Source organism: Chenopodium album, chromosome 8, assembly GCF_948465745.1.
Source record: "Chenopodium album chromosome 8, dcCheAlbu1.1, whole genome shotgun sequence".
NCBI lineage: Eukaryota > Viridiplantae > Streptophyta > Magnoliopsida > Caryophyllales > Amaranthaceae > Chenopodium > Chenopodium album.
Genome location: NC_137841.1, coordinates 67,072,680 through 67,097,878, shown reverse-complemented (window position 1 = coordinate 67,097,878; position 25,199 = coordinate 67,072,680). Strand labels below are relative to the sequence as shown.

At 33.0% G+C, this 25,199-nt stretch overlaps 1 protein-coding gene and 1 non-coding gene across 4 annotated transcripts; both read right to left on the bottom strand.

The window, feature by feature from the left end:
• Positions 1-12,623: 12,623 nt before the first annotated feature.
• Positions 12,624-14,680, bottom strand: LOC145556341 (uncharacterized). Of its 3 annotated transcripts, none has more exons than XM_081617994.1 (3): positions 14,462-14,680; positions 13,369-13,486; positions 12,624-13,267 (listed from the first exon to the last, which is right to left on the bottom strand). In XM_081617994.1, the coding sequence occupies exons 2-3, from the start codon at positions 13,469-13,471 to the stop codon at positions 12,804-12,806; spliced, it is 567 nt and encodes a 188-aa protein (XP_081474120.1). In that variant the 5' UTR covers positions 13,472-13,486; positions 14,462-14,680; the 3' UTR covers positions 12,624-12,803. The 3 variants fall into 3 exon arrangements, with proteins under 3 accessions (XP_081474120.1, XP_081474122.1, XP_081474121.1); XM_081617996.1 differs by having other exon boundaries at positions 13,369-13,481; XM_081617995.1 differs by having other exon boundaries at positions 13,369-13,478.
• Positions 14,681-21,364: 6,684 nt separating this feature from the next.
• TRNAF-GAA (transfer RNA phenylalanine (anticodon GAA)) lies at positions 21,365-21,437 on the bottom strand. Its single transcript has one exon. It is a non-coding gene; the product is annotated as a tRNA-Phe (tRNA).
• Positions 21,438-25,199: the final 3,762 nt, after the last annotated feature.

Sequence of the window (25,199 nt, the reverse complement as noted above, 5' to 3'; positions counted from 1 at the left end):
AGCATCCGAGTACTCGATCATCCAAAGAAGATGGATTGTGTTGAAACTCAAGAAGTTTTTACACTAATGGAGGTTAGTCACCCCCCTGTGAAAGGGCATGATAGGTGTGAAGCAACTCCAAATTTGGCACAAGAAGATTCGACCATAGGTATGGTTGATCATGTGTCATCATCGTGTGAAAGTACGTCGGTGCCCCTTCCAGATGCTCCAGTCTACTCCCCGGTGAAGTCTGCTGCAAGCCCCGACAATTCCTCTTCTCAAAATTTGAAGTTATTGGTTTCTTCTTGTCGTTCCAGAGTTAGAAGGCAAAGTCATTCTCTAAGAAGTTTAACTTCCTCTGTTTTTACTAACCCTTTGTTTTGCAGGATGAGTGGCTCAAAAAGGAAAGCGTCTTATCCCACCGAACTTGTATGGCTTCCGAATAGAAAGTTGTTATATGGTTCTACCCCTAATGTTCTAGTGTGTACTTTAGTTTATGATTAATTTAGGGTTTTGTTGTTATAAAAAAAAAAGTAATATTACAAGAAACCATCTAAAATTGAAATGTTTGCCATTGATCAATCTATACAGGTATTATAATAATGTAGACAATTTAATAATGTTAGAAAACTTGTTAATTTTAATATGATATGAAATAACGTACTACTCCGTGCATAATTAAAAATCCTAAACTTATGAGAAGAATATTCGAATAATATTCTCTAAGATACTCCGTAATATTAAATAGTTATTAATATAGCAGTTTTAAACTTCTAATCGATCAAGCTAAAATCTCAGCCAGCTAATGATAATGATTTGTCGGCGTGATTAAGATTTGCAATTAGAACTAATGGAATGACCGTAAAATACACTAAACATGAAGTGTGAAGATGTTCTTTATTAGCATGACATATTTCATGTTGATTCTCCTCATCTTTACGTATAGTTCTTTTCGACCTTTATGAATACTTTTCAAATATTTAGTCTAAGGTCTATGAGATATTATATTTTGTCGAGTCAATTTTTAATTAATTATTGAAAATAATATTTGTTGTAGGCAATTGGATAAACAATGTAGTAGTAACCAATTGATTGCATTAGACTATACTATACACGTCTATTTAGTTGGAATTTTGATATGATCCATCATTTTCGTTTTAAAAATAGCTTTGTCATTTAATAGATGGAATTTTCTACATGATGCTTGTCCATGTTAGTTATTATAATAAATTGGATATTATTGAAAATCATAAATTATGAACTACTTGCATTTGCTACTTTAGTGCACCATGAACTTTTTGATAGCTACATAAGTCAAATTTCATGAGAGCGTATATGCAAATAGTTACGCAGATATGTTATGTGCCAATAGGTTAATAGGCACTTTCTCAAAAAAAAAAAAAAAAAAAAAAAAAAAAAAAAGGTTGATAGGCACAAAACGACCCATATATCACATATGTATGTTATGTCTGTGTTCTCATGTTATTTTTATACATAGCACGAAGTTATATCTCGTGTTGTGTTATAAAATTGTATAGACAATCCCCTCGTGTTATACTATAAACTTGTATAGACAATTTTACACACAATGTTAAATTTCAAAACAATATGAAATGGGTCTGGGCAACCCGAACAAGGAGGAGGAGAATTTGGTCCACAAACTAGGCTTTGGAGTTTCCACACTAAAACCAATTGGCAATAGTAGGAGTAACTCCTTTACCTTATAAAGTGGAACCACCTCTTCTCTTTCTCCAATGTGGAACACTCACAAGTGGGCTACAATGGGTTTCAACACACGAGTACGCGACCTTTATAACCTTATACACTGTGCCGTCAATCGGGTTGTGTGATTGTGTCTAACTTGTGCTCATGAGTCATTTATGTGTGCTTCAATCATGCCAATATCAACAGTTTTCCACCCCCCTTATGTGCTTCTTAAAGACCATCCTAGAGCTTGACCCTATGGCGGTTTAAATCAATTCTTACCAACAAAAATTCAGTATAATCTTGTAAGGTCAATCGGTTATTTAATTTTATTACATACAATATATTTTAATACAAATTCTTAAATAAACCTGATTCACACTAGCTAATTTATTTTGGACCACTAACATTAAAGACAATATGATTGTTTTATTGATAAAAAAAAGGGGTCACTATATTAATAAAGATTATTATGTTGACACAAGTTATTGTGACATTATACAAGTTATAAGAGGTTAATTTTTTTAATGAAATTTTTGATATAATGGTTGATAAGAATAATAAAGATCACTATGTTAAAATTAGGTCATTATTTAACATAATATCGTACTATAAGTTCATAATAATATTAAAGGTCACACAAGTTTTAAAAAAGGTTATTATGTTAAAAATAAGGTTACTATATTAAAATTATGGTCACTATGTTGAATATAATGTCAGTTATATGTATATAAACCTTAAGTCCACGCAAGATTTTCTGATATTTTATTATTCCTTTTAAATATATAATCCAGCTACCTTATATACATTTATTAGAACAAGCAATTCCAACCGACTTGTTACATTTAATGTCCATATTTCAAACATTAGGTTAATTGTTAAGAGTATGTATTTATAAGTTAGGTTTGGTTGGTAAAGTGATAGTTCTCTATATAAATCATCTTGAATTCATGATAAATCTTATCCTCTATAGTTCGAGTTCTAAAAGTCAAATAGATGATATATACGGAAACAGTACGTTTGATGTAAAAAATGAATAGTACGGACTAAAACTAAGATGCTCTGAGCCTTCTGACTTGGCAAATGATAAACCATGACCACAAATAATGACGTGGTAGATTGAGCCACCCAAAAGATGACTCATACATGGTGTAAGCTTAATTTAAGTTTGTCTTTGGTTTTGTTTTTCTCTGTGTTCTAATCGACTCTTTCCATTTGAAATTAATAGTCACATACTATGTAGTTTTCGGTTGTAAAATAAAATAGTTTTACTGATTTAGTGATCGCTGGTACAATTTGCTTATATGACGGTACGATTAATTTAGGACCAATGGTGCAAGTTGACAATAGACGCCAAGCCCATACATAGGTCCTAACGCATATTATTATCTAACTTTGGAGATGATTAGCATAATTAATGTAAAATGAATGGTGCAAGTCCAGTAGACCCATAATTAATTAGCATGGCAGATCTTATCTCACTTTGGAGGCATGCTTCCAGGCCCAATTAGAGTAAATGGCCATTTAATCATTTATAACCTTATTATCAATCAATATTAAAAGTACATAGTATGTACTCCCTCCGTTTTTAAATACTTGCTCCATTTCTTCATGCGCGGAGTTTTAGGAAAAATTAGAGAAAGTAATAAAATATGAAGGTAGTGGGGTTAGTAAAGAATAAAAAATTATAGAAAGCAAAAGTATTGGAGAGGATTGGAGGATAGAGAATATATGTTGGGACTACTAGGTGAGAGAAATTGATTAAATATTGTAAAAGCTTTCCAAATAAGATAATGGAGCAAGTATTTAAAAACGGCCGCAAATAGAAAGTGGAACAAGTATTTAAAAACGGAGGGAGTAATATATATGCTTGCTCATTTACTTATAGTATCAATAAAGCTGTCCAAAATCTTGTAAGAAAAAGAATTCCTTAGACTTGAAATGTTCAAACTCAAAGTAACCTGATCTCGAATTTAATCCACGTGAACGCTGTTGAACACATCTCAACTCATGGTCATAGACCAAATTTAACTCAAACATGAATTGGACGCCTAATTTGAAAATTTTAGCAACATTTCAATTTTAAAAACTCGTATTTTTAAGACTAGGTTTCAAATTCTACATAATGAATTATGAATTTTGCAAATTGCAAATTACAAACTATCATGGATACATATTATTTTGGTAATGTCGACAGCGTACAATCCTTGAACAAACAAACATTGGTGATGTTATTCACCTTTGTAGACTAGAAGCCTATAATATGGAGGGATTATTGATCTTAGAAGCTGCCCACATGAAGTTTTCTCCTCTAGCTTCTCTAATGCAAATATTTCGTATTAGATCATGAATGCGACAAGTCTTGAGTCCCCCATCTGCTCTCCAAGTGGTTGTATGAACCCCTCAGCCAGCTATAAGGCGATCAGCCTTCTAACAGACATATCATGATCCTCAGGAAAGGCAACAAAATAGAGAAAGCATGGTTTTAACTCTACCGGTAAATTATGGTAACTTAAAGCCAGTATCTCCAGGCATGCTTCATCTTTGCCTAGGTGAACACTCACATCTTGAAGTGTCCTTTCCCATATCCTTTCCGACTTCTCTTGGCTAGCTAACATACTTGCTATAACCACAATGGACAAGGGTAAACCCTTACATCTCTCCAAGATGTTCTTCCCTAAGGATTTGAGGTTCGAAGGAAAAGGATCCCCTCGAAACACATTCTTTTCAAAATGTTCCCAACTCTCCTCTGGGGTAAAAAATCGGAGAAAATGAGGCTCTCTATGACTAGCGTGCCTAGCCACTTGAGCAATACGGGTGGTGATGACAATCCTACTCCCATTTTTGTCGTTTGGGGAAGTAAGCCTTTACTTCATCCCACATGCTTTGTTGCCATACGTCATCCAAGAAGACTATGTACTTTTTGTCCTTGAGGTGGTCTCCTAGTGTCTTCTTCAACTTGTCATTTCCCAAATCCTCCAAGCCATTCATGTTGGGTGCCACTCTGTTGAGGATATCAGTGATGACTGTAGGCACGAAAAATTTATATAAGTGCCACATTGGATAATATATGGGTCAAAAGTCAATTTATTGACTTGATGCTAATTTGACTATTAATTAAAATTAATTAAATTTGGTGAATAAATTAAATTGGCCCATTTTAGTTATTTTTAATTAAATTGTTAATTTAATAGTTAAAACCTATTAAAAATGAGTCAAGATTACCAAGTCAAAAGCCCAACTTCATTGTACAACAAACCCTAACCCTAAGAGTTACTCACTCTATAAATAAAGCACTCTTCACATCATTTGAGGGAGGAGGGAAAATTCAGAGAGAAAAACAGAGAGAAAAACCTAGAGGAAACAAGGAGAATCAGCATACAGAGAAAGCCTCTCATATACTCAAAACCTCTTCAAATAAAACCTCTCATAAATACTCGAAATCTCTCTAGAGAAAACCCCTCATCAAATACTCTAAACCATTTTAGAGAAAACATCTCAAAGCCTAGAAGAAGAACAACAAGCATTCGACGTGCCGTTCTACTCTAGAAGATCACTCGTGGAAGAGATCAAGCCTCGACGGCCCTCAACACGAAGGAAAGAAGGACTTCAAATCATCAAAATCTCTACATCAAATAGTCATTGATCGAGATCAAGCCTCGTCGGCCCTCAATCAAGAATTTAAGTCAAAGGTCTACGTCAACAACAAGTCAAAGGTCTACATCAAATCTTCGGTCGAGATCAAGCCTCGACGGCCCTCGTTCGAGAATCAAGTCAATCTTTGAATTACGTCAAAGTCAAAGTGGAGATCGAATCAGAGGATCAAATTAGAGATTGTACCCAAAATTATCAAATTAATAAAATTCACACTTTGTTGCATTTGTTTTGAATCTATATTTTGCAGATTTAAAATTTGTATTTACAAATTTGGCACGCTCGGTGGGACCATTTCTACCTCTCATCTCTTTCTCCACGAATCGAAATGATGAAGCACGTAGAAGGAATGATGACAAAAGACGGTGCACAAGACGACGTCGTCAATGTCATGGCAATTGAAGCAAACACCATCAAGGAGGAGTTGGCAAATATGAAGCTACTTCTTGAGAAGCTCATCAAGGACAATGAAGAAAAGGGGGCACAAATTAAGCTCCAAAGTGAACAAATTGCTGCACTCGAAAGAAGACTCGAGAAGCGCCCAATTGAAGAAAGTGAAGATGATAGAAGAGAGTCAGAACTTAGCACTAAGACAAAGCTCAGTTCAAAAGGTGAAAAGCCCAATGTTGATTCATTCAGCTTCCAAGCAATCCAAGAGATGATAGGCAATGCTAACAACTCGGCAGAGACGTCAACTACGAAGATGGTCGCTACAGCAAACCTTACACCAAGAGGATTGATAAGATGAGAATGCCAAGCGGCTATCAACCTCCGAAATTTCAGCAATTCGATGGGACATGCAACCCCAAGCAACATATTGCACACTTCATAGAGACCTGCAATAATGCTGGGACCTCGGGAGATTTGCTGGTCAAGCAGTTTGTTCGCTCTCTTAAGACTGTTGCTTTCGATTGGTACACAGATCTACCTCGAAAATCCATCGACAGTTGGGAGCAAATGGAAGAAATGTTCCTCGATCGCTTCTTCAGCACTCGGCGCGTTGTGAGCATGACTAAGTTGACACAAACCAACCAGTTGGAAGATGAACCAGTCGTGGACTACATTAATCGATGGCGAGAATTAAGCCTTCAATGCAAAGATCATTTGTCCGAAACTTCGGCAGTCGAGATGTGCATCCAAGACATGAATTGGGATCTTGCTTACATTTTGCAAGGCATCAAGCCCAAAACATTCCAAGACTTGGCGACTCGAGCTCATGAGATGGAGTTTACGATAGCCAATCGTGAAGACAGATCCGATTAAATGGTCATCAACATCCAAAGGGGGCAAAGATGAAAAAGTGGTCCTCAAAGCTCCTAAGCAAGAGCCTAAACTGCAAAACAAACAAACAAAAAAAAAAAAAATCACACAAATTGAACTACGTTTGGCTTGATCCAAAAAGTAAATTTCAATTACTTTTTGGTACGTAGGCATCTTGGATATATAAAAAATTTATTCAAGGGCAGTCATGAAAAAAAAAAAAAAAAGCAAGATTGGGGGGGCAAGTTTTAAGTTTCCCGTCAAGTTGAATAATGTCATCCATTTGAAGTTTGGAGAAAGCTTTCACGCACCAATACTTCACCAAATTTACTGGAAGATCCGGATGAAGCTGTAAGCACCGGAGATTCGTAAATTGTCAAACATGGACGTTTAGAGAAAGCTTCCAAGCACCAACAGTCCACCAAAATTTTTGTGATCTGGAGAAAGCTTCTAAGCACCAGAGATCATCAGTTCAAATTGTTGAACATGAAGATCGGAGAAAGCTACAAGCACCGATCCACTGAAATTCTTGAGAGTTAGAGAAAGCTTCTAAGCACCAAAAGATCATTAGTGCTATTAAGCACCGGTCCACCAAAGTTCTCGAGATAGATCCGGAGAAAGCTTACAAGCACTGGAGATCAACTCAAAACATTAAACACGAAGATTGGAGAAAGCAGTCAAGCACCAATGCTTCACCAATAAATTTTGAAGATCGGGAGAAGGGTGCCAAAACACCAAAGATCTGCAAAAAAAAAAAAAAAAAAAAAAAAAAAAAAAAAAAAAAAAAAGAGGATTTGCCCTCACGTGATATGGTTGGCAAAATGAACAAAGTGTTCACGTGATCTGATGATATCATGAACAAAAATTCATCATTATCCAAAAAAAAAAAAAAAAAAAAAAGGAAGAAAAAGTGTCATATTAATAAACAGGGAGCAGTTCATTGAGTTTCTACCTCAGCCATTAAAGCAAGCGTAGATACCCACTATGAGAAATACTTCGTCTAGTTCTCTGTCCGTCCGAGATGTACGAGAGGCTCGAACGTAGCTCCAATGTGAGGCGATCAAGACTTGGGTGACGAACTCCGGCATGGTGTGTCAAAGACTCGGGCGTCGAGGCTCCGTAGCGAGTGTGGCGATCAAGACTCGGGTGGTGAACTCCAATGTGGTGCGTAAAAGAATTGGGGGTCGAGACTCCGTAGTGCGGCTTGATGTGCTGAGGCGAGAAAGAGTAGTTCCGGCAGTGTTGTACCTCTTCCGTAGTGTCTCACCACTTTTGGAGTCTGATGAGTGGTCGATGCTCTAGCAGTGTTGTCCGTATAAGGTGTACTTCTGGTCGAGACACGAGATTTTCGAGATTGATGACGCCTCTCCCTGAAACGAAGGAAGATCGCACACCTGCAAAGATAAAAAAAAATATAAACGAACAAGCAAACTATTTCGTCACAATTGATTGATTGTGCCTCTAAAGTATTGGCAAGGGCGCAAGGCAATGGCGAATAATTCTTGAGGTGGATTTATCGCTCCTTATGGCTTCGAGGTTCTGAGTGAGACAGTGAGTGGCCTCTTCTTCCTACATAGTTGAGATGTAGTAGCTCCTTTTCATGGCGTAACGTACGGCCCCTTCAATCCTCCATGCTATTGATGTCAAGTTAATGGTGCTCCTCCGTGGCTCTATGGCGTCAGGGTGTTCGAGTAGCATTTAGCTCCCTTCGTGGCATCAAGATGTCCCTTCAATGACGTTCAAATTGTGGTTCGCTTCGGTGCAGTGGTGTCGAATGGCAAATTTTCTCCATGGCATCAAAGTAGATGGCTTGGTGGCTCCTTCTCGTGTAGGCATCAAGACTCCCCGCATTGAATGTAAAGTGGCTGCTTCTTCATTGCTCTGGACTCTTCAAAGTATGTTGCTAATTGCTCGTAGTCAACCACAACTAGAAGCATACACTAGTACACTATGGTGACTTGTTTTTAATTTGGTGTTGAGAATCCATTCACCTTTGGATGTATTTATAGCCAAAAGTCTAATGATAATGATAACTCTTAACAAGATTACGTTAAGGTTGTGGTCAAGTTTATCTTCTAAGATTGTTGAGCATTTTATGGGTTGAGCTTTACTCTACTGCCAAAGAGCAAGGACAATTCATAATCAAGAAGTTGCGCATTTTGTGGGTAAAGGAAGGACTTCAAAGTCTATCTTCAGCAAAGTCAAGAATATCTCACATTTAAAAATAAATAAATAAATAAAATAAAATAAATTAAAGATGAAGCCAAATACCTATCATTCTCGTGAGAATTAGAGACTTAAGTTGGTTACATTATCAAAAGCTAAGATAAGCACTTCGTGACTTTGTTAGTGTTGATAGGCTTTAGCTTGTTGACAACATTACTAGCTAGCGAGTGTACTCACAACAACAACAACAAAAAAAAAAAAAAAAAAAAAAAAAAAAAAAAAAAGAGGATTTCGAGCCCGGTCACGATCAAACACTCCAAAGTCGTGTCCGTGACCGATCTCGAAGGGGGCAATTTGTAGGCACGAAAAATTTATATAAGTGCCACATTGGATAATATATGGGTCAAAAGTCAATTTATTGACTTGATGCTAATTTGACTATTAATTAAAATTAATTAAATTGGGTGAATAAATTAAATTGGCCCATTTTAGTTATTTTTAATTAAATTGTTTATTTAATAGTTAAAACCTATTAAAAATTAGTCAAGATTACCAAGTCAAAAGCCCAACTTCATTGTACAACAAACCCTAACCCTAAGAGTTACTCACTCTATAAATAGAGCACTCTTCACATCATTTGAGGGAGGAGGGAAAATTCAGAGAGAAAAAAAGAGAGAAAAACAGAGAGAAAAACCTAGAGGAAACAAGGAGAATCAACATACAGAGAAAGCCTCTCATATACTCAAAACCTCTTCAAATAAAACCTCTCATAAATACTCTAAATCTCTCTAGAGAAAACCCCTCATCAAATACTCTAAACCATTTTAGAGAAAACATCTCAAAGCCTAGAAGAAGAACAACAAGCATTCGACGTGTCGTTCTACTCTAGAAGATCACTCGTGGAAGAGATCAAGCCTCGACGGCCCTCAACACGAAGGAAAGAAGGACTTCAAATCATCAAAATCTCTACATCAAATAGTCATTGATCGAGATCAAGCCTCGTCGGCCCTCAATCAAGAATTTAAGTCAAAGGTCTACGTCAACAACAAGTCAAAGGTCTACATCAAATCTTCGGTCGAGATCAAGCCTCGACGGCCCTCGTTCGAGAATCAAGTCAATCTTTGAATTACGTCAAAGTCAAAGTGGAGATCGAATCAGAGGATCAAATTAGAGATTGTACCCAAAATTATCAAATTAATAAAATTCACACTTTGTTGCATTCGTTTTGAATCTATATTTTGCAGATTTGAAATTTGTATTTACAATGACCTGACTTGTGTTGTATTCTTTGGATACTGACACCCAAGCATGGCTCTTAAAATGGTCTTTAATGATCCTGTTGTTGAATAGCGTCTTGGCAATTGTCGTCTTCCCTAGGCCACCCATCCCAACTATCGAAATGATTTCCAATCCAGTTGATCCTTAGTCACGTCCACAAACCCCACCATTTCTTCATCAACCTCCTTTCTCCGCCTTTGAAGGGTGGCCTCAAAGTGCGGATTCATACTTCCCTCGCCTATCTCAATCCCATACTTTTCCTTATTAGCATATATTCCATTGATATCCCCTTTGATAGCATCAATTTTTTTCGCCACTCCATGGAGCATCATTGCATACCCTGGCCGTGTAAGACCCTCCCAAATGCTGTCCTTCTTCGTTGTGCGTGTCTCAACATTCAGGAGGAAAGTTTCAATTATATCCTCAGCCTCGAAAGCAACCTCTTTTATTTGATTCACTAACTCCCTCACTAATTCATGATCTTGTTGTTTTCCCTCAGAATTTCTTCATGAATCTCAACTCTTTTTCGAGAGACTTGAGATCATCTCCCACACCCTTTAACACTTTGTATTCTTCCAAAGCAAGGGCTCCCAATTGCTGGGCTAGATTGGTGAGGATACTATCAGCCATTTAGATAGTAAGGCGTTTTCTCTCTTCCCCTTCTTTTCCCCCTATTCAGTATTAACCTATCAAATTTTTCGATGTAAAAAAAACAACCACAAACGGAAAATAATGCTCTACCTGTGTGGTATGTTGATGAATATCAAACGTTTTCGCTTGCTTATATAGTTATATTTCATCATCTCCATTGAATCAAGCTATGTTTACTAATTCAACATTGTTTATAAACAAATCAGTGCCATTAGGATTAGTTGAATTGGTTGGTCACACTACCACTCCTTTGCATTTGCTTTTCACACACAAAATGTTTTGGAATTTTACTCAGAAGATCAAATAAAATCTACATGCTTGAAACTGAAGGTTTCCTCTCATGTTCTTAGTTTAGTATAGTAATAAGTTTTAACAATGAAGTCAATAACACGGTGCAGTGTACTCTTTCATCAATGTCCTCAAACACGATGGTTCTACACCTTTTCAGTTTAATAATGGTAGTGGGTTGAGTGTATCTTTTGCTAGACAATATAGACTTGTACATCTTATAAAATGGCTGGGAAATAAACAAATACAAATACTAATAACTGAGCAAAGATCTCTAGAAAAGACAAAAATCTTCAATTGTTTTAGGGTTTTAGACTTTTAAGTGCATAATGGTAAGGCAGTCTTATTTTAAAATTTGTACGGCCATGGAGTAAGTTATATGGTTGTTTGATTTACATATCATTATGCAATGCATTTCGGGTTTAAGGTGCATGATGATAAGGTAGTCTTATTTTAAAATTTGTACAGCCATGGAGTAAGTTATATGGTCGTTTGATTTACATATCATTATGCAATGTATTTCGGGTTTAAGGTGCATGATGGTAAGGCAGTCTGTCATATGGTCATTTGATTTACAAAATAAAAAAAAAAAAAAAAAAAAAAAAAAAAAAAAAAAAAAAAAAGAGAGAGAGAGAGAGTAATTTTGTTTTAAGGGAGAATGGTTTATCTATTAATCCTTTAAAAAATGGTAGAAATATTTTATTGACAAAAGATGAAAAGATGTAAACAATAATGACAACTTTTCTCTTGTTGAACATGAGATATGCGTATCCATTAGCACGATGGTGGGAAGATTTAAGATTTTGGCAATTACTCAAGGCATCGCTTGACCATGTTAAAAATGTCAATGTAACCTTGGTGTGGCACTGCTAAGAAAGATCAGCTACACTGACTCCTCTGAATACATCCCAGGGACCCGGCTAATATCAGTGTTGGAGTGACATATCTTCATCAGGCAGCCGCCAAAGGTGATCACCGGCCAACCTATTGTCGTATGAACCACACCGAAAGCTTTTATTCCCAAATAAGGGCAGAGTCCATTCAAAATCACATCCCCCCAAGACCTTTAAGATGCTTCTTAGGAAATGTACAAGTTATAAAATTACCCAAGAATTCGTTCAAAAAATAATAGTTCCCAAGAGTACTATCCTAACAAGTTGCAAAATTCGCAGATTTAGTACTATCCTTGCCCATAGGAAAAATTAATGATCGCTTACCCTCTGGGAAAGGACATACCTGAAGGTTTCAAAGATTAAAATAGAATTTGAAGAATAAAATTTGAAAAAAGGAAGAATCTTGGATACCTCTTTTTGACTAAGGAATTACAGAATAAATTTCATCAGACAAGGATATCACTTAAGATCCTAGGTCTAAGAATCTTAGCATTCAGCTTCTACAAAGTATAAGAGTGTTCCTCATACAAATTACAAAAGGCCATTCATATTCGGATATTCCATGTTCCAAGCCACCCTTGTACATATATGAAAAATCCGTAAAGTTGCAGAAGTCATTGAACAAAAAAAAAAATGAAAAAAGAGTAAGTTTTTCCACTGCAAACAAGTTTTCTCACTTCAAGACCATCAGAAATCAAACTACCAAAAAGTCTAAAACTCCATATATGTTATTGCAGGATAAATCTAATATGGTATAACATGAATCGAGAGCCTTTATAAATAAAAACATAGATGGAAGCTGTAATTTTACAACAAAGATCAAAAGTTCATACAATCAAAACAACACAAGAAACAACAACAAAGCAGAAACTCATACTATCATTAATGATAAAAGTCAATTCTACATCAGTACCTCAATGTTTAACTCAGCTACAAGGTAAAACCCTTCAAGTAATCAGGGTCACGCTTAGCACGCTCCTGGAACTTCTTGAACCACCGATCCAAGATATCCATGGGCACAATCAATTTGCTACCATCGACACCACAAAATGACTGCATGAAATTAAAGAGATTCTCCCCAACTTTGAGGGCGGTGTGCTCAATCTTCTTATCTGCAGCTATATCAAGAGAAGGGAGTGTCGCCAAGTCCTGGACAGACACCCCGATCTTAGCAGAAAGCGGGGCAGTGTCAGCTGTAAGAAATTGGCCTTGGCTTCCAGGCTCCGGCCAGAGGAGAGAGAGAACAGCAGATGGACGGGCTACAGTAACAGCGCCACAGTACACAAAAGCTGACCCAGGGGATTGAACATATACAGCTAAGGCTTTGTCTGCCGGAAGGGTAAGATTGTTGAGCAAGAATATACACATATCTTTGATTTGATCATATGCTTCTCCTGCCAGAGTTGTACAGTATAGTAATAAATGAGCTGAAGAATCGAATAATATACATAAAGGAGATAGCAGAAAAGTTGAAAGTGAGAAAGAGAGAACTTACCAACAAAGTGGTTCATATCAAGAACCCAATGGAATGTGTCAATTTGTGTAAAGGTCGAGATGTCAAGCGGGAAACTTCGGTTTGGAAATACTACTCCAAACATTATTTACCTGCTATTCTTGTATCCATAAAGCAGTGTGTGAGTAATCAGTTGGCTAACAAAAAATAACAAATGTGCATCTTTATTACCACCAAAAACATGCTTATTTTTTTAAGCCAACAAGTTCTGATGCATAGTTATCTTAAGTGCAAATCTTTGCTTGACAATCATAACACAATGTCTCCAGTTTATTAATTCAGTTCACTGCTTTATCAAGAAAATTCGAAAGGTTTAAAATAGATACAGAGCAAGATCTTCATATTGGCTAAATAGAAACTAGCCAAACAATGTGCCAACAATCCTTCAATCACACTTTCTTCAAGTTTGCAATTTCGGTTCTTAATCATTTTCCAAGTTATGATCCATCCTAAGACTAAAGCGACAAGACGAAAAATCGAGATAGCTCAACAGCACAAAAGCCTATGTAACCACAAATTTCTTCTGTCTTTCATGAAAGACTATCTCAATTCAAACATTTAAATCACAAATTGCAAATCATTCATGATTCAATTTTACAGTATCATTTCAATTATGAGACATTAGCATAACAAATGCAAGAATAAATCGATATTAAATTCCTGAACTTTAAATTATTCAGCAATAATCGAACACATTTCATTTTCTGCAAGGTAATTGATAATTAATCAGCTGAATATTAATCAAAAAGTAGCCTAATAATTGCACAAATTCATCCAATTTCACACCAACATAGCAAATAAAATTGGCCCAAAGTTAAAATTAACAAGAATTTGAACAAATTGGATTAACAACTAGCATAAATAACAAGAAAAAAAAAAAAGTTAATTTTTTTATGCAAGTTCAATCAATTGGCGAACTACCTAACTTGAAACATCGTAAATTAAACCTAAATTTCATAGAATTCACAGCTAAAACATTCAAACAAAAGTGAAAATCAAATATAGCAACAATCCAAAAAATTAAAGTTGATAAATTGATTCAAGAGCAATAAAAATAAAAATTAAAAACCCTAACCTGTAAATTGAATCGGAATTAAGGGTTACGAAATGATGATGCTTTGTAATTGTACCTAAATCTCTCCCAAATGTTAAAAATTGCTTCTTTCAAAGGTTGAAGAGGTTAGAAGAACATCGGTGCAGAAAAAGAAAAGACAAAGAGTAAGTTCTGGATTGTTCTGGATGTTTTATCTTTGAGATTCTAGAATCATGGTGAAGTGCTCCGTATCGAACTATTCCTTTCCGGGTGTTTAATGCAAGGAGCATTAAATACTCCATTCACGCGTTCAATTTAGACACATCGCACACATATAAAAGAGAAGAGACACAATGATAAACTTACACCAGAAGAAAACAAGATAACTAAAATAACTTCCTAAAAAGAAACATATGTTAACAAAAAAAAACGGAGGTAAGTATTTTTTTTTTTTTTAAGACAGGTAAATATTATTTTATGATAGAGTGAGGTTGGTTAAAGAATAAAATTCTTAGAAAACAACAGTGAGTATAACTGTAAAAGAGAGAGAATCTATAAATAAATATACTACATAACTTAAGTAATAACTGTTGACATCATCTCCTATATAAATTATACACATGTCAAAGTTGTGATAAAAAAAAATTTCTGCATAAATCAATTGCTGACATCATATTTTTATTTTTATTTTTACTTATTTTTTGGAACCTTCTCATTTTTTAACCTTAAATTATTAAATTATACTCCCTATGTCCCTTAATACAATGCCTCTTTTATTTGAGCATTTATTACTCACATAATAAAGAGAAAGAAGCATTGTATTAAGGGACGGAGGGAATATATATGGAGTATATTTTTTTAGGAAATTTTTTACATTACCACCCAAAAATGTAACCATTTTTGTATAAACCACCCATTTAATATTTTATTTTAAATTACCACCCCTTAAATTAAATATATGCTCATATTACCACCCATTTCAAAAATCCGGTAAATTTTCCGTCTGTGGGCCCGACCTAACGCTTATTTTGACCCTTTTGACTGGTTTTTTTTCCCCGATTTTTCTCTTTAAAAACGCTCTCCTAACTTCAATTCACATTTTTCTCTTTGAAATTCGGTAGAATTTGGTGAAGGAAATGAGAATTAAAGTTTAGAGAGCGTATTTTAAAAAAAAAATCAGGGAAAAATCAGTCAAAAGGGTCAAAATAAGTGTTATGTGGGGGAAAATCCACCGGATTTTGGAAATGCGTGGTAATATGAGCATTTATTTAATTTAAGGGACGGTAATTTAAAATAAAAAATTAAACGGGTAGTTAGTTCGAAAATAGTTACATTTTTTGGTGGTACTTTAAATTTTTTTTTTTTTTTAAGACAATTATTATACTATGTTATTTTCTATTTATTTTTTCAACATTATTATGGATTTATATTAAGAAACTATATGGCTTCCAAATATAATTACTCCCGTTTAAGAGTACTCCATATTGTATAATTTGGTTAAATTTTTACTATCTTCAAAATTATTTAGATCTAAATAACTTTGCAATTAATGGTTATGTTTCTATATTTTTTTTTCTCATATGAGGTACATGTATAAAACATATTTATTTCAAATAAATTTTTTATGTCGTTTAGTTTATAAGTATAGATCACCGTGCATGGCACGAGATCTAACCTAATATGAAGAAAAAAATACTATCTCTATTCTTTTAGTTAACACGTTTTGACTTTGTGCACTATTTACATAACTTAGGGCATGTTCTCATTGACTGAACTCAGCTGAACTGAACTGGACTGAACTAAACTAAACTGAACTGGACTGAACTGAACTGAACTGAGCTGAGCTGAGCTGAGCTGAACTGAACTGAACTGAGCTGAACTGAGTTGAGTTGAACTGAACTGAGTTGAACTGAGCTGAACTGAATTGAACTGAATATTTTATATGAGAGAAGGAAATTAGGAGCTGAACTGAACTGAACTGAACTGAGCTGAACTGAACTGAATTTCAACGTAAGAGAACAGACCCTTACTTTAACTTCATTTTGTGATTAAGTGTTAGATAAAAACATTATTCATGTGGAGTCTTGTTAGCTTCGTCTCAATATCTAGTTTTCGAAAATTTTATATTTTTTGCCAATACGCAATAATATATTTTTACATTTGAAAGTTTGCGTTGGCAAACGTGCTATTTATAGAAATGTGTCAACTAATAAAAAACAAAGGAAGTACTAAAATATGATATGTGAGGTCATGAGGACCATAGTGGAGAAAAAAAATAGTAAAATATTAAATATTGTTAAAAGTTTTCAAGAAAAAGTAATGGAGCTAAGTAAAAAACATACGATCATTTTGAAAGATGATTACATATAATAGGACATAGCTCAATATTACAATATATATAGGTCAAGACTTTGATGCTTAAACTTGAGATCACGAACTTGAATTTTTTTTTTTTTTTTTTTTTGTATGGGGAGGTACACGAATTGGGCCGACATCTTAATAAATACGGATATGAGCTCAACATGATTATCAAATGGGCTGGTATCCATAAAGCAGACATGTCGGCTTGTTGATACTCGGCACGTGGCAGCAACATCTTGACACTTGGCAAAGAAAGTTCTGCATGTCATGTAGCCACCTGTCATGAGAATTATTATAAATAGTAGGTTAAATCTCATTAATGAGGTTAGCATTTATTACTCTCTCTCTCTCTCTCTCTGTACTTTCTCTCTCTTACTTCTCTTTTCTTTCTTAAACACTTTCTGACTTTGTCATCGGAGTGTTTATCCCCGGATCACCCCGGGGTTAGCTAATCTCTGCTCTTTGTGTAGGTTCTCGTCTGGCCGATAGGAGCTTAATGGTTGGATACTCGAGCTTTGGACTTTGCAACTTTTTTTTTTGGTTTTTTTTTTTTTTTTGCAAGATCACAATTTCGAATCTAGTATATTTCAAGTTCGTAATTAATATATGTCCTCTGTTATTAAAAAAAAATGCGATACTTTGGCTTTTGTTTATGTTATTCAATGTTCGTCATTGACTATCAATAACTCTTACGGTATAAGATTGATATATTACTATGTCCCCGAAAGAACGACCTATTAGGGTTAATTTTGCGGGTATTAATAAACTTAATTTGCAAGTACAAATGTATGGGAAAACACAAGAAAAATTAATGGTAGCATGAGAGAGAGAGAGAAAAGTTTAGAAATTTATTAGAGAGGTGATGGCACAAAGATCTGAAAACATACAAGTATAAAATAGAGAGAAGGAGCTATATGACAAAAATATTTGAGGATATATTGGTAATTTTGTGATTTTAATAGATGTTGGGAAAAACAAATTAAATAGGCCATTCTTTTTGGGACTAAAATTAGGCCAAATGAGTCGTTATTTCGGGAACGGAGGTATAAAATTGATAATATGCATTGATACTAATCATAAAAGTTTACATAATACTCCTTAATATTTATGTTTTGTACAGTATTAAAAGAAAAATTGGTCAACTTTTAGTGCATAATTGATGGCAATTAAATTTCACATTATTTTTTATTTTAATTTTTATATAATGAGAAACAGACAAGCAATTTATCATAATACGTACTCCTTGATAAATCGCAATCCCAATTCTATATTATCCCTACCTTATAAAAAGTGGGAAAAATCTCTTATGAATAGTGTGAAGACAATAATATCCTCAAAAGTCAAAACGTTATTTTACATATATGTCCTCAATTAATTATCCTTTTATTATTTGCTCTTTTCTTTCTCTTAAACGCTCCTCCTGCATTCAATTTTTTTTTAAAAAAAATACGCTCCTCCTTCCTCCTCTGCCTCCTCTATTGAAGTGACTTGTGAGTACTCTATTGAAGCACTTAGCGAGCTTTCTCTCCTCCATTGAAATAGTTTATGTGGTGAGGCAAATTTGTGTATTCAATTTTATTTATTTAAATTATTGAATATCAAGTTCACAATCTAGGTTTGTTAAGTTTATTGTCTACGTTTTTTTTCTCATCAATTTTAGTAGCATAGAACACTGATACGCATGCATCTGAATCAATTGTAGCATGTATTTTGAAATTGATGTTTAAATATATTGGCAATTGCAATTTAAATTCCATAATTTCTGGTTTTTTTTTTTTTTTTTTTTTCACTTTCTCTTGCTTTTGGTTTGATTGAATTTTACAACCCTCGATCAATTATTGAATTGATACGAATTAATTGTAGAAAGGAGTTTGATTAGGAGACTACCATTGTTATCTAATATGGATACAATTCATACAGCTTAATCTTACATAGCATTTGCATTGGAAAGAGATGTTTCTTTGAAAGGGATGAAAATATATGGAAGAATTCAGTCCCATGACAAAACCTCCTCTCTTATCCTGTAATATTTTAATTCTATTACCTTTATAATTTATTTATGTTTTTTCTCAAAAAAAAAAAAAAACATTTTGATGTTTTTGTATAGCATTTGATTGTTTTAGTGATTATATTTGGTAGACTCCTAAATCAGCAGATTGAACTGAAGAGCAATAGAAGAAAGTATGGTTGCTGAAATTCTCGAACGATCAACATGCTCAAACCTCCTAAAACCTCACGGTTAACACATAAATGGAAATTATTATACTTGTTCAGAGTAAAATTAGTGTAATTATGTGAGATTTTTTTTTGTACTGTGAATATGGACTGGTTTTAACTTCCCCTGCCATGATAATGCTCTTTGGTCAACAAGTAAATTGTCAATGACTTGTGGGATGCCTCAATGGAAAAGGTGGGATATGAAGCTCATGGAACTTTGGCTCTGATCTCCCTTATCAATAATTTGCTCTTTATTGGTATAATTTTATTTAGTTTTTACAAGTCTTTTTAGTTTTGTAAAACATTATTTCTGAAAAGATATGATGTGACAATAAGATTTAGAGTCAATATATAAAAATAACTTAATTTTTATCTGGTACTCATGGTATTGGTCCTGTGGATTGGCTATCTTATACATATATATTTGTGGATGTATCTGCAGAGATAACAGATGGTACTCATGGTATTATTGTTTCTTGATGAAATAGATAACACAATTGAACAATACTTCTTACTTATTGGAGAAGAGTTTACCATGAAATATTCTAAGCTCATCTTAACAAAAAATGGTACAACAGAAGCCTAGCTACAAAAGAGTGATCAACAAGCTAAGTATTTTGATGGTTGAAGGTGGCAAATCTCATTGACGAAAACCATGCGCTAAACAAATTTTATGGAACATTATTCTTCAGTTGTTAAAAAATGGGTAGGGACTAGGGAGGGAGTCATATATTTATGTTGTACACAAGATCATTTCAATCTTTTTCTTTTCTGATTATGAATTATTTTGCATTTTTTTTCAATTCTAAAGATGTATCATGAATATGTATGTAGATTTTCAAGCCCATATATATGTCAAGCACATCAATCTCATATATTAATGGAACACAAGTATATTCTACTTTCACTCTAACTAATGTTCTTTTGTGAGGCTTTTACTAGCTAATTCTTAAACATTTAGTATGCATATATATATATATATATATATATATATACTGGCATACACTTCGAATTAGTCCAATAGAGCTCCAATTAATAAGGATTTTTAACATTATAATACAAATTATCACGAGCCTTAAGAGCGTTATAACTATCCATAACACCCACACAAACAAGGCTAGCCGTTTCGCGCGCATCGCGTGCGTCGGACCCCCTAGTTACTAGATAAGTCCCATATAAAAAAAAAATTATTGAAATAAATATATATTTTATATATGTCCCTCATATGAAATAAATTATAAAAAAAATAATCATTAATTGTCATTTGTAATGATATTTAGATCTTATTAATGTTGAAGAAGATTAAAAACTTAAGCAAATTATGTATCACGGGGTACTATTTAACCAAGAGTAATTATATTTTGAAGTCAGATAGTCACTCATAAATTCATAACGTATAATAATAATAATAATAATAATAATAATAATAATAATAATAATAATAATAATAATAATAATAATAATAATAATAATAATAATAATAATAATAATAATAATAATAATAATAATAATAATAATAATTGTCTTCAAAAAAAAATATTGTAATAATTTAAGATAAAAAATAAATAAATAAAAATATGTCAGCAATTGATTTAGGCGGAAAAAAAAAATTAACAACAGCTTGACATATGTACAATTTTAAAAAGTGATGATGTCAACGGTTGTTATTTTAGGGCGTGTTTGGCGCTAGCTTTTGAGTAGCTTTTAGTGGTTTGACCAAGTCAAACCACTACTCAACAAAAAATGTGAGTGTTTGGCAAAGTAATGGTTCAAGTAGCTTTTAGTGGTGGAGGTAGCTTTTATTAAAAGCTAGGATTATTAGCTTTTGAAGTTAGAGATAGCTTTTGAAGTAGCTTTTGAAAATTTAATGTATAGTTTTAAAAATAAAATATTGATTCTTAAATGTAACAGCTAGTCAACCACTACTTTACCGAACAATCATACCTAAATTATCTTTTTTCATAGCTAACAGCTTGTTGACAGCTAACAGCTATCTCCACAGCTCACAACTATCTCCATAGCTACAGCTACCTTTACAGCTACATTTTGCCGAACATGCCCTTAGTATATTTATAGAAGATTATAGATTCAGTTGCATTACATTGTATATGAAGATTAGACTAAAATAAAAATAATTTACATTTAAGTAAATATAAGAATTTTCCAAGAAGGGATTGTATATGCATTTTCCAAGAATATAAGAATATAAGTCTATGACCTCATCTAGTTCCACAGCATGTTTATTTAAACGCTACTCCGTAAAAGTTTAGCCCATATTAGCCCAAAAGGAGGGAACAGAGAGAGAGAGAGAGAAAAGGAAAAAAGGAAAAAAAAAAAAAAAAAAAAAAAGGGGTAACATGAAAAAAATGCGGTGAGCGTGGATCGAACACGCGACCTTCAGATCTTCAGTCTGACGCTCTCCCAACTGAGCTATCCCCGCAACTGTTGAAATTATTGCATTTTGTTTATTATGTACTTTATATCATGTTAACTGTTTTATCTGGTCTCTTTGGTCAGTCAAATTCACTCCCTGATTATTACTCCATGTCTCCATACCAAAAAGAGACACACACATACAAATACACTCCAATGATTAATCTACTTGTCCCAGTAATTTTATACTGAATACTTATACATTACTCCTTTTATTTTTTTTGAAAACACCTTATACATTACTCCTTATTTTTCTTTTCTATTCTTTTTAAGCCCTTTTTTTTTTTTTTTTGCTTTTTTTGGTAATATACAATAATTCAATCCAGTCACAACATATCATACATATTACAGAGTACGTACGAGTTAAGATGAAGGATGGTTAAAAAAAATTAATACGGAGTATGAGTGAATATTATTATTTGTTTATTTATTTTAAGATAATACAGAGGGAATATAGAATAAATCCGGCACATTTAATCTTTTGAATTTAAGAAAATAAATTAAATTTCTGTTCATTTCGATCAGGTTAGTGTTGGCTGATCAATTAATTTAAGTTGTTGGGTCAATTGGGTGAACTTCTTTTTCAGGTTAAATTTTGTTTCGATTCGAGCTATATTGGGTTTCCAATCAAGTTTCGTGTTATTGAATCAGGTCAAATCAGGTCTCGAATAATGTATTTAGGTTTAAATGATTATATGTTAGTTTAACATGTTATATTATTCAGTCAAAAATCAAATATACGAATACAAGTTAACTTTGTATGAAATTTAAAAAGTAAACTTTACTATTTGAGGTTGTACACATCATAAAACTAATATATAAAGCTAAATTTTTAGCCAGATAACGAGGCAGTGACACTTGGCGTTACAACAACGCCAAGTGTCGCACCATGTTGGATAGCTTTAAATAGACTTTAAAAGATATTTAAAAAAAGTTAGTTCAGAATTCTATTTGGATATAATTTTAGGATAAAATTGTTAGTATAGAGTTTTATTTTTGATAAAATATCAATATTTCAGATGTACAAATTGAATCATAATTTTATTCAAAAAAATTTAAATTAGAATTATAAAAAATTGTCATAAAAATTTATTTTTTATATCATAATAATGTTTTTTTTTAGCGAACGAAGTAGTTTAAAGCGTAAAACATCCATTTATAATATATACTAATCGGTTTAAATAATATACTAATTGGCAGGTCAATTAGGGTCGGGTCATGAGTCATCTCGGATTGGGTCACTTTAGGTTATGAGTCAAGAAATGTTCAACCCTTGCCTTAAGTTTTGGGTTCGGGTCAACCCAACGGGCTTTGAACATTTAGTTTATTTAATTTATTTTTGCTAATTTATTTTTTTTATTTTTTTTAATGTATTAAATTAAATCAAACATTTCCACTAACATTATTATTAGTCATTACATGCCTACTAAATAGCAAATCGTCACAAAAACACATCAATTTCTAATTAAGTTTGTATCAATAATATATTTTAAAATTTGACATATAGATTAATAATTTATCTTAAAATTCAATAAGCAACCTAGGCATCGCACGGGCACAAAACTAGTCTTTAAGGGTTCGTTTGGCATCATTGTGGTTTTCTGTTTTTTGGTTTTTTGTTTTTTAAAATCATGTGATATATGTCACATAATGAATCAAAAATTAGTCAAACTTATTAAAACCATGATAATTATGAAAACTGACAACAGAAAAGTGGAAACACTTTTTTCTAGTTTTCTGTTTTTGGTTTTTTGTTTTCAAAAAAACTGAAAACTGAAAACAAAAAACAATGCCAAACAAGCCCTAAATTATAGTCTTTTATTTAGGATCGAAACAAGTATAACCCCGAAGTTAAATTGCTCTATTTTATAGGTAGTTCATCACCATCACTCTACATACTTCTAGTTCGTTGTTTTTTGTGGCTTTAATTGACCTTTCTCCAATATTCCTCCCCCAAAAGACACTGCCCACCCAAAAATGATGAGTAGATTCCTCAAAGTAGTCATTTTCCTAATCAAACAATAATGGACCAGCCTAAACTTTTGTAGTATTCTTTGTGAAGCAATGAAAATAGATACCTTTAAAACACGTTAAGTGTAATAGGTAACATGTTATTGCAAATTGAAAGTTGTTTCTAGGGTTCAAATGATTAAATGAACTTGATAAGACCACAATTATGATTATATATAATACTATTTATAATCCAAAGTAATGGTACCTTCTTTTTAATAACCAAGTAATTGGGCTAATGATTTGAGTTTGAAGTGATAAACAAACACAAATTAATAATGAGTAGTCACATTTCACAACCAAAATTCTAGTGGTGCACTTAAACATTGACAAATATACCAAAATGCATTCACATGTAATATTATGTAAAGTCATGTCAAATATTATTGGTATATTATGAATGAAATAGTGTGTCAATGTGTCATTAATTAATAATATAAATGTCCATGAATCTAGGGGGGTCTTAATTATATGGCTATCACATGCTTTTACATGTGCATCTAGATTGAACGTCTATTTTTCGTGAATAATTGAAAGCATAAACGTACATGATACTTGCTTATTTTGAAAGGATAAACGAAAATTAAAGGTATACAACAAACTTGAGGAGTGTATGTATATGTCTTTTCTTAAAATAAAAATTAAAGGTGCCAATTTTTTGAACAAATTTTTTGAACAAATTTACTTGTGCTTTTGTTTTTTATTCACCGTTATAGAGTTTTGAAATAATAGGCTATATTTATAATTGATAGTAATTATTTCAAAAAAAATATATATATAATTGATAGTAATTTGTAAAAAAAATGATGACATGAGTAGGGAATGAAAATGCCTTGGTATGTTCATAGTAGGAGCATAATGTCATATACAACCTAGCAATAATAAATACATATGGGATAAATTGATTACAAGGCTAAAAAATAGATAATGCAAGCCAAACATAAATACTAAAGACTAATACAATGATCGACATAATATATGCTAAGAACATTATAAAATGAAGGGTGTATACGCCGAAAGAAAATACATGTTAATAAATTGGGCAATAGAGGCATAGATGTAGCCAATACCTTTACCTTTCCTTTAGAAGTCCCTTATTTATTCCAATTCCTATTCCATCTGTCTTCTTGTTTTTAATGAGCCAATCAAAAAGCTAAAATGGATTTTTGGTTTTTATGTTGTTCATATTGAACTTTTTTTTACAAAAAAGTAGGCATATACCTAATCAAGCAAGGGAATAAATACATCACTATAGAAGTATAGACAGTGGCGAACCTTGACAGTTTTTTTTACGGGGGCCAAATTACTTTAATATTACGAGTATTAATTATACAAATACCATAATATACATATATGTATATATATATAACTTCAAAGGATGGATAAAGGAACTATAGGAGTAATTATTATGAGTTTATGACTAAGGGTTTGTTCTATTCAACTTAATTTTAGTTTAGTTCAGTTCGATTCCTAATTTCTTTCTCTCATAAACAGTTCAACTCAGTTTAGGTTATGAGAACAAACCTTAATAAATAAAAATCAAATACGAGTAATAGCTAAGTTCAATAGCTAAGACTCAATTCTTGCACAACCAAAATATTGAAGAGGAAATAATAATTCAAGACATTTGGATAGAAATAATCCATAATTGATAAAGTGTCTTTTAAAACAAGAATAAAAAAAGGAGATATTAAAACTCTAAAAGGTTAGTATTGTATTTTGATTTGTGTATTTTAATTTGCAGCAAGTAGTGAAATCA

What these genes read in the sequence shown, in the direction of transcription:
- LOC145556341 (XM_081617994.1), bottom strand. Translation starts at nt 13,471, where the DNA reads ATGTTTGGAGTAGTATTTCCAAACCGAAGTTTCCCGCTTGACATCTCG. An exon ending in TGATATGAACCACTTTGTTG is followed by an intron (nt 13,268 to 13,368) that starts GTAAGTTCTCTC and finishes CAACTCTGGCAG; the next exon opens with GAGAAGCATATGATCAAATC.